Raw genomic sequence first — 11032 nt, 5'->3', positions numbered from 1 at the left:
AAAACCTACACTTTGTCCGTTTAAAAAATAAAAAATGTTCACAGGGGGGTATGGTGTTAACTTTGATGACAAAATAACCAAATTGCCCTNCCCCCCCATGTTATTCAAAAACCTACACTTTGTCCGTTTAAAAAATAAAAAATGTTCACAGGGGGGTATGGTGTTAACTTTGATGACAAAATAACCAAATTGCCCTTTATCTTCTTCGTCTCATCCCCAATGTTGCTCATCCGCAGCCTCCCCTCCTCCGTCCTTCGCGCCTCTCTTAACCCTAGCTCCAACTCCGTTTCTCCATCTACTCCCTATTCCTCCAGCACCTCGCCGCCTCTCCATTTCGGCAATTATAGGGAGGAGATCGAGGTAGGCATGGATAGAGAGGTGCGAGGGCAAGGGCGAGGGCGAGGGCGAGGCGGAGGAGGAGAGCAAGGACATGTGTATGGACACGGAAAGAGGGGTGGGCAAGGGCGAGGCGATGTGGCCGAGGACGTCGGTGAGAAAGGAAGATCTGAGATAAGGGTTTCAAGGATATTTTGGGAATTAAAAAATATATAACAATAGAATATAAACAAAATCCTAACATAAAACTAATGGCAGAGGTCAAGGTGAAAATTTTTCATTTTTTAAGGAGACAAAGTGTAGGTTTTTTAATAACATGGGAAGAAAGTGAAAAATCGGATTTTGACAAGAAAAGTTTTTGTACTTTAGCCAAATTAAATCTTATTCGTGCTGTTATTTTTCTTCTTATCTTGTGTCTTATGATGGCATTATTATCAAATCCAAATATATTAAATCCAGTATACTCACAATGCAAGATGAATACCAAAAGAAAAAATTATTCCTCATGGTTGATATTCAGGGCTGTGACATAATATACCAAAAAGAAAAAATTATTCCTCATGGTTGATATTCAGAAATGTGACATAATACTTGGCCGACCATGGCATGAATAAAAAAAAAGCTTTTTAGCTGTGGAGAAAAATAAGCATATTTTTCATGACAATGGTATTCAATATGCTATTTTTTCAAGAGTTAAGAAGCCAAAGTCGACGCAGCCATATCCAATCTTGCCTGACTCTTTACCACCTTCGTCGACTCGACAAACTTTGGAGTATCTAAGCAAATTATGGAAGCGCCTGTTATTACACCTCCTTTACCACTGCCGAAGGCCCTTCTTTTACCACAAGTTGAGTTTCAAACATCAACCATGATTAAGATGGTGCCGATGAAGATTATTTGACATTCAGGCATTGGATTGCATCATCAATCTGTATAATGGTTTGATGCTATCAACTTCTTCTTCTAATTATGTTGATCTTGAGGACGAGATCCTGCACAGCGAAAACGAATGATATAGAACCAGATTCAAATAGGGTTTAGTCGAATCATCTTTTACTTATTTGGGTCAATTTTTGCATTAAAATTGATCGAGTCATTTAGGTTTTAATTTTTTTCTAATTTTTGGAATTATTTTGTTTGTTAATTTATTTTAGTCAGTTTTTTAGATATGTTCGAGTTAGAAAAAAATCCCTAAAATTGTGAGATTTGAATTAGATTAGGATTATAAAAATCCCCAAAATAACAAAAATATATTAAAAATTTATTTTTTTTATAGAAGAAGTAAGGATAATTTGGTTATTTTGCCCTCTCCATTAATGTCGTACCCCTCTAAAAATATTTTTGAAATTTTAAGCAGGCAAAATATAGGTTTTTGAAAGTCTTGGAGAGAAAGTAAAAAAATAGATATTTATAAGGGAGTTTTCTATAATTTAGCCTTATTTTTAATTATTTCTTACTAGTTTTTCGTTAATATATTCTTGTTCATGGCACATGGTGGACAATTCAGAGCCCTAATAATAGTTTGACCATCCTTTTCTTTTATCTTTGTTTCATATAATAATTATGGAATAATTAGTGTCATATTTTAGAGTGGGAGGGAGAGTGATCCTCCTACCTAGATCTGATTTTTTTAAACATATCTACTCTAATCGTTTCATGAAGATTTAGCTTACCAACCATATTTATCATATAACTAATATCCTTAAACCCTAAGCCCTCATATAGATACACGATATTCTTCAGCTTAGAGGGCCATCTAAAATTACAATTTTTTGAGAGGGCATAGAAGAAATTAGCCCTACCATATTTATGTACTGAAGAATTCTGCACACAATACTAAAAAATGTACTTCCAGCTTAATCTGTCTAGATAAGCAAATTCTGTGAAGCAAGAGTGCGCACAGTGGCTCTAGACGATTTGCTTATGTAGCTAATGGAGAGTACAAGCCGAGTTCTTTGCAAACCAAAGGAAAAATAAATTCATAGGACGCGTCTCAGCAGACGTTTAGGCTATCAAACTGGATGCTTTAAGATCCGAACCGAGGTTTATCTAACGACTGATAGTCTCGTCGGCACATGGGATTAGGGATATAATGTGGGCCGTGTCGGGTCGGCATGATCCACATTTTTTGGGCCGAAATGGGCCAACACCGCCCGGGCCCGGCTCGGCTGCAGATTCGGATGATGCTAGGCTGGGCCGAATTTTTGGGACCTGTGGCCCAGGATGGCCGGTTTCACCGAACCGGGCAGGGCCCATGCTTGCCTAGTATTTATTTTATTTTTTTAGGTTTTAAAACTTTTATTTAAATATTTTAATAATAAAATATTTTCTACATGCTTTTAACTATTAGAGGGGTATTATGGTTAAAAAATATTTAAACATAATTTTTTGAGAAAAACAGAAAAAACTTTTGGACAGAAATTTAAGGTTTAAAATTTATTTGACAAAATTTTAAAAAATATAAATTTTTAAAAATTATTTGGATAGAATTTTAAAAAATATTTAAAACAAATTTTAGAATATAAAAAAATATTGGATAAAAATTTACAATTTAAAAGCTATATTTTAAAAATTTTAAAATTTAAAGGGGCTCTTGGTACCAAGGTGGCCCAGGCCTACCTTTGTAGCTGAGCTAAGACTTTGAGAAAGGAAGGACCGAGAAGATCATCGGAGAGAGAAGATCATCGGAGAGAGACGAAAAAGGACAAAAAAATTAAACGAGATAGCAAGAAAGACAAAGAGAAATAATAATTTTTTAATTAATTTACTAGAAGTTAAAATTTATTCTATAAAATTTTAAAAGGCTAACTTCATATAGGTCTCTGTAAATATAGTGAATTACAAATATATTTTCATAAAGTTCAACTATCATATGTTGTCCCTACAAAAGTCATGATATTTTTAAATATATCTCTCTGGTTTGTTACCGTTAAAGTATTATTTATTTCTTAACAGTAGATAAGTGAAATAACTTTTTTACCATCACAAATATGTCCCTCCAAAATCTATAATAGCTATAATCATACATAAATGTCCTCCAAAAAATTTTCAATGTTCATTTTTTTCCTCATCTTCTTCTTTTTAAAATTCCAACCCATTTTATCATTATTGCAACCTCTTTTCTTACTTTTTTTCTCACATAAATCTTTTCTTTCGAGCACCAAAAAAAAAAATTATAAAAAAAAATTGAATGAAAAGGCAACGCATGTTTGATATTGGCGAAGCAACATCCGGTCGTGGATTAATGGAGATAGGTTCAAAACTAGCATGAAGTAGAGAGAGGAAGAGGTAGAGGAAGAAAAAAAAGAGGTTTTATTGCTAGGGTTTTGATTGAGAAAAAAAGGTATAATATAAAAAGGATAAAAATGTCAACTCATCTCATTAAAAAATTATGGTTGAGTATTTAATCTATGATTAACTAAATTTTTCTAACGGATTCTAACGGCAAAAACATATTTGAATATATTAGGACTTTTAGCTGGACAACATATGAAATTTGAACTTTGTATGGAAATATTTGTAATTTACTATATTTGTAGGGACCTATATAAAATTAACTTTTTTTTTTCTCTCGTTTTTTTTTTTTCCCCACTCCGAAGAAGGCGGCAAAGGAAGAGGCGGAAACTGCCCGTCTAGCCTCTACTCTCACGTCCGCGCACCTCCCGCCTTCCTCGCCTCAGATCCCGCTGAGGCCGCGCTGCAACCCTCCTTCTCCATTAGGGCACGACGACGTCGAGGCGCAAGCCCTCCTTCTCCACCGCCCGCCGGAACACCGCGACATCATCGGAGGCGGCGAGCTCGTCTCCGACAATGTCGCAGTGGTTGCGATATAGGGCAAGAGAGAGGTTGTGACAAAAAAAAAAAGCAATTGCTTATATGCCCCTAAAAAGTTCTTGACTTTCTGATTTAAGGCTTTAGAAGGCTAATATTGAAAATATTATTTTTATGTTCTAACATATTTTTAATATACCCATAGAGTTAAAATATATTAATAAACTCTGTCATCTTTATGAAATTACTATTTTGCCCTTTCAAATATACCCTTCTACCATCACCGACTTTTCTTATTTGTCCTTTAGTTAGCGGTACAAAAAGTATTTTTCTTTTTGATCTTTTCAAATATACCCTTCTATCATTACCAACATTTCTTATTTGTCCTTAAGTTAAGGACAAAAGTAGCATTTTAATTTTTTTTAACTGTGGTAGATGTTTAACTCACGTTTAACCTAAGTTAACTTAACGGGTGGTAACTGTAGGGGTATTTTGGAATAACGGAGAAACATATGAAGGACATATTGGAAAGAAAAAAAAAGTAGAGGTAAATAAAATATTTTCGAAGTTTTAAGGGGTATATAGGCAATTATCCCAAAAAAAACTATAGAGAAAAAAATAAAAATAAAAATAAATATTTTTTTTCTACAGAAAAAATCAAAAATTATAAAAGAATGAAAAAATAATGAAATTGTACTATTAAAATAAAATTACACTGTTATACAAATTTTTGTACTGTAAGTTACACTCTTTGATACAGAAATTTCACTCTTTAAAATGAGATTTACACTCTTTAGACCAAAATTGTACTCTTTAAAATGAAAGTTATACTTTTTAGACCAAAATTACACTCTTTAGGTAAACTTTACACTATTTCTTTTTCTTTTTTTCTTCCTTCTCCTTCCGCTCATCGTCATCGGCATCCTTCCCCTTTTCCTGCCCCTTTCTTCCTCTCCGCCCTCCCCTTTGCACGCCACGTGCTCTCTGTCCACCTCGACCGCGCCGCCTATGCAGTCCGTGGCTCGTGGCGGCACGGGCGGAGCCGGAGCCGCGGCGGCACATGGGGAGGCAGGACGAGGAGCGGGTGCTCATCAACGCAGTGCTGGTCTGGGATAAGAACATGGAGTTGCTCGAGCGCGCCGACCTTGAGGCCACGGCGTTGCGCTCGTGCCGCCCCAACTCGGCGCTCACCATGCCCATTACACCGTTACCCAATTTTTTACACCATAATTATATTTGTAAAACTAATCCTCCTTTCACCACGTAGCCAGAGAACAAACTTTTGTTATGAAAGCGGTGAATCATTTACCGCCTTCTCACTGTCAATATAATTAGTAAAGATGGTGAATGGTTACTGTCTTTTACTGATTTAATATTTTTTTCTATATCTCATATATAATCTTACCAACCAAATAAAAATTATAACAAATCAGATATAATTTTAACAACCTAAAAATCCTAATAATCTATTCAAATAATCCTAATAATCAAATAAAAATTCTAATAATTCATGTATAATCCTAAAAATCTCACGTTTTCTTATCTTTCATCTAACAACCTTATATTTTCCTGTATGTAGGTTATATGGAAAATAGAAAAAAGTGAGATTGTTAGATGAAAAATAAAAAAAAATGAGATCGTTAGGATTATACGTGAATTATATGAAAAATAGAAAAAAAATGAGATTTTTAATATGAAATTTTTATTTGATTGTTAGAATTGTATGGATAAATTATTAGAATTTTCAGATTGTTAAGATTATATGTGATTTGTTGTCATTTTTATATTAGAATTATATGGATAGATTATTAGAATTTTCAAGTTGTTGAGATTATATGTGATTTGTTATAATTTTTATGTGGTTTAATATTATATATGGGGCATACGTGACGAAAGGAGGATTAGTTTTACAAATATTATTTTGGAAGGGTCATTTAGCAAATTTTAAAATTCTAGAGGGTTAATTTATAAAAAANTTATATGTGATTTGTTATAATTTTTATGTGGTTGTTAAGATTATATATGAGATATAGAAAAAATATTAAATAAGTAAAAAATGGTGAACCATTCGCCGTCTTTGTTAATTATATTAGTACTGAAGGCAATGAACGATTCACCGCTTTTATAAAAATCTATTAGTATTGAAGGCGGTGAACGATTTACCGTTTTTATAAAAAAATTTCCACCCCTCCGCATACGTGACGAAAGGAGGATTAGTTTTACAAATATTATTTTGGAAGGGTCATTTAGCAAATTTTAAAATTCTAGAGGGTTAATTTATAAAAAAATCTGAAATATAGCTTAGAGCATCATTTACTTTTGAAAATACAGTAAATTACCCTAGAATGGACCCACTCGACATTATCACTACAGTCTTAGAATGGTGTACTTAATACTCAATAGATAACTGTAGCTTGAAGCATTTATATTTGGTGGGTGCTGCCTTTCTTTTCTCTTAGATAATTATTCGTAAAACTTACTAATACTTATAAATAGTGTAAAGTTCATCTAAAAAGTATAATTTTGATCTAAAAAATATAATTTTCATTCTAAAAAGTGTAAATTTGATTTCAAAAGTGTAACTCTCATCCTAAAGAATGAAAATTCTATATTAAAGAGTGCAACTTTATTTAAAATAGTGCAAAAATTTTTTATAACAGTATAATTTTATTTTAACAATGCAATTTTATCTTCGTTCTTTTTTTATGATTTTTTATTTTCTTTGTAGAAAAAAATATTTTTTATTTTTATTTATTATTATTATTTTTTCTTTTTATAATTTTTTTGGTCACGGAATCTTTCTTGTCCTCTATCGCAACCACCGCGATGTTGTCGGAGGTGAGTTCGCTGCCTTCGACTACGTCGCGGCGTTCCGGCATGCGGTAAAGAAGAAGAGCCTGCGTTTCAATGTCGCCGTGCCCTAAGAGAGAATGAGGGTTGCCGCGCAGCCTCAGCAGGGTCGGAGGCGAGGAATGCGGGAGGTGCGCGGGCGAGGACGATTCCGAGGAATGCAGGAGGTGCGCGGGCGAGACGAGGGCGTGAGAGCAGAGGCGAGACGGGCAGTTTCCGCCTCTGCCTGCACTGCCTTCTTTAGAGCAGGAAAAAAAAAAGAATGAGAGAAAAAAAATAAAGATATTTTGATCAGTTTGCTGAAAATTCGGACTGAATATATAAAATAGAAAAAAAAAAAAAAAAAAAAAAAAACAAAATTTGTTAATTTTGTATGCAAATTGGTCAATTTTTAACGGAAAAAAAAACAAAAAAACAAAAAACAAAAGCAAACAAAAACAAAACAATTCGAAACTGAAGTACCTCGAGATCGATACTCCCGTCTTGACCCCCTTCCCCCCGCCTTCTCTCCACTCCGAATGCCTCCCGCCATCACCCGCAAACTCCCTTCCTCCTCCTCCCCACTCGGCGATCTCCTCCTCTCCGCTGCCCTCTCCAAATCCCCCTCCTCCTCCTCCCATTCCTCCAATTCCTCCTCCTCCCATTCCAATTCCTCCTTCCTCTCCCACATCAACTCCGCCTCTTCCGCCGCATGAGCCAAGTCTCCGCCCCCGACCTCTGCACCTACAACTCCCTCCTCCGCGCCCTCTGCATCAACGGCCGGGTGCGNCTCCGAATGCCTCCCGCCATCACCCGCAAACTCCCTTCCTCCTCCTCCCCACTCGGCGATCTCCTCCTCTCCGCTGCCCTCTCCAAATCCCCCTCCTCGACGCCCGCTCCTTCAACATCGCCATCCACGCCTTCGCCCTCTGGCGCCGCCTCCCCCTCTCCCTCCGCCTCTTCCGCCGCATGAGCCAAGTCTCCGCCCCCGACCTCTGCACCTACAACTCCCTCCTCCGCGCCCTCTGCATCAACGGCCGGGTGCGCGACGCCGCCGAGGTGTTCGACGAAATGCGGCGCTCCGGCCCCGACCCCGACGCCTTCACCTACCGCGCCCTCGTCCCCGCCCTCTGCCGCGCCTTCCGCGTCGACGACGCGCTCCGCATCTTCCGCGAGATGGACCGCGGCGTCCGCCCCGACACCGTCGTCTACAACGCCCTCCTCGACGGCCTCCTCAAGGCGCGCCGCCTCGACGACGCCTGCAGGCTCTTCGAGCAGATGGCCGCCGACGGCGTCCGCGCCTCCTGCTGCTCCCACAACATCCTCATCCACGGCTTGTTCCGCAACGGCCGCCCCGCCGCCGCGTTCGCGCTCTTCTGCGACTTGAAGAGCAAGAGGGGCCAGTTCGTCGACGCCGTCACCTACAGCATCGTGATCGCGCAGCTCTGCAGGGAGAAGCGCGCGGCGGAGGCCCTCGATTTGGCGCGGGAGATGGAGGAGAGGGGGTTGGCCGTCGATTTGGTCACGATAACTTCGTTGCTCGTCGGGCTGCACAGGAGCGGCCGGTGGGAGCTCGCCGAGCAGTTGATGAAGTATGTGAGGGACAGCTCGCTGCTGCCGAGCGTTCTCAGTTGGAAGGCGAACATGGAGGCGGCGATGAGAGGCCCCCACGACAGGGGCAAGGACTACACCCCGATGTTTCCGGAATTCGAAGGAAACTTGAACGATGTCGTGAGCTTGATCGGCCGTAAATCATGCGAAGATATCGAAGAAGAAGCTTTATCGGATGAAGAGACGAAGGACGAGTGGTCTTCTTCCCCTTACCTCGACCGTCTCGCCCGCAAGTTTGAATCTTTCGACGACCCCCCTACGTTTACTCCGCTTAGAGGGCGGAGGGTGCAAAACATGGGGACGAAGAGCTTCGACGTCGACATGGTTAACACGTACTTGTCGATCTTTCTAGGCAAGGGGAAGTTGAGTGTCGCTTGCAAGCTATTCGAGATCTTCGCTTCGTCGCAAAAGGACGCGACGAGCTACACATACAATTCGTTGATGAGTTCTTTCGTCAAGAAGGGTTACTTGAAAGAGGCGTGGGCGGTTCTTCAAGAAATGGGGAGCAAGCTATGCCCTAGCGATATCGCGACGTACAATGTAGTCATCCAAGGGCTTGGGAAAATAGGGAAAGCGGAGCTCGCGAGCTCGGTTCTTGATCAGTTATTGAAGAAAGGCGGGTATCTTGATATCGTCATGTACAACACATTGATCAATGCGTTAGGAAAGGGCGGAAAGATCGACGAGGCGAACCAACTTTTCAAGCAAATGATCGGAAGCGGCGTTAATCCGGATGTTATCACTTTCAATACACTCATCGAGGTTCATGCGAAAGCTGGGAGAGTCAGAGAGGCATACAAGTTTCTGAGAAAGATGCTCGCCGCTGGTTGCTCTCCGAACCATGTTACTGATACTATACTGGATTTTCTCGAGAAGGAGATTGAGAAGTCGCAGCACGAAAAAGCGTCAATTGTGCGCCAAAATGCAGAATTCAACAAAGATTTTTCGGTCTGATAGGAGTGAAATTTCTTTTATAGAATCAGAAAAGGCGTGGGAACTCCCATGTTGTAGCTTAGAATATAAAATCAGATCATATTATTTATTCCTTTCTGTGATGATAATTTCAACAATAATACAATTTTATAGTTGTATCTACATACTGTATAGCTGAACTTGGCGTAGAATATCTAACTACTGCATTTCTACCTATGTCAAAATTGAGCGTAGTTGGAAATGCAGTAGCCAAGGAGAGTACGGACTCAGTTTGGTGTTGAAGATCATTTAATGCTATTAGGCAAGGCGGAGTTGGAGCTAAAACATGCAGAGACATATGTATCTCCGCTTTATACATACTATAGTTGGACTTAGTATTGAAGGGCTAACTAGTGCATTTCGATCCATGTTGAAATTGAGCATACTTGGAAATACAGCGGCTTAGTAAGGACTTGCTTGGCATTAAGGGTGCGTTTGGTTCGCATTATGAAAAATTACTAGAAATAAAAGATATCCGAGAATCTTATTCCTATTCATTCTATTACTAAGAATGTGGAATTCATGTATTTGGTTCGCACGGTAATATTAATTAGCCATGTTATTTAATATTGCAAAAAATATACAATTAATTAATTAATTAATTTAATTAATTTTAGATAATGTTGCCAAAAATTTCAACATCTTTTTAGAAAAAGGGAGAGAGAGTATAAGTTAGAGAGAGAAAGCATAATTAAAAAAATAGAAAAAAAAATATAGTCGAAATTAGAGGGAGTGAGAGAGTTGAAATTTTAGAAAGAGAGAGAGAGAAAGCTTAGTTTAGAGAGAGAAAAAAAAAGTTGAATTTTAGAGAGAAAAATAAATTTAGAGAGAGATATAAGGTTAGAGTGTAAAAAAAAATAATATCAATTAGCCGGCGGGTAGGAAAAAAAAAAGAGATTAGATATATTATGATTACCCCAATTCATTAATATGAGAATACCTGCCCTTCCTCAAGGGAATGAGATTAGTACTTTGGGGTGAATCTTATTCCCAAGTGAATTCAATATTACCAACTAGATTACTTATACGTTTAGCCAAATACCGTCATATTTTTTTATTCCCATTGGATTACTAGGAATCTTTAAAAGATAGCGCGAACCAAACGCACCCTAAGGGTCGTCTAATGTTATTACGTGAAAGAGAGTTGGCGCAAAAGTATATAGAGATATGCTTATCCACTTTCTAGCGGGACGGTATGTTTTATTTATGAAAACAAGCAGATTATTTTCTTACCGTACTTTTTCATCACGCAAACTGCAGTCTTCCGGTAATCCAAACAAAACCTAAAATAGAGAATTTTGGGGATTTTTTTTTTTTCAACTATTTCATTTCATTTTGCTGTAACAACTGTGCAGATTGATGCACTCTAAATATCGCCAGTTTGGTTGCTTACAATTGAACCTGCATTACAAGTGCAACTGTAGACACTCAAAATATCCATTTAATTTGCTGTATTTATATCGACATATTATAGTTGGACTTGGAGATGAAGGTTTAACTGCTATGTTTTGAC

The 11032-nt window shown here is 38.3% G+C and overlaps 1 protein-coding gene across 1 annotated transcript; it reads left to right on the top strand.

Moving 5' to 3' along the window:
- On the top strand, positions 6934–9940 carry LOC109717289 (pentatricopeptide repeat-containing protein At4g01570-like). Its single transcript, XM_020242975.1, has 2 exons — positions 6934–6945; positions 7417–9940. Exons 1-2 carry the CDS (start codon positions 6934–6936, stop codon positions 9499–9501), a joined length of 2097 nt encoding a protein of 698 aa, XP_020098564.1. The 3' UTR covers positions 9502–9940.

Source organism: Ananas comosus, linkage group 1, assembly GCF_001540865.1.
Source record: "Ananas comosus cultivar F153 linkage group 1, ASM154086v1, whole genome shotgun sequence".
Classification (NCBI taxonomy): domain Eukaryota; kingdom Viridiplantae; phylum Streptophyta; class Magnoliopsida; order Poales; family Bromeliaceae; genus Ananas; species Ananas comosus.
The sequence above is the reverse complement of the archived record's forward strand: the minus strand, read 5'-3'. Positions and strand labels throughout refer to the sequence as shown.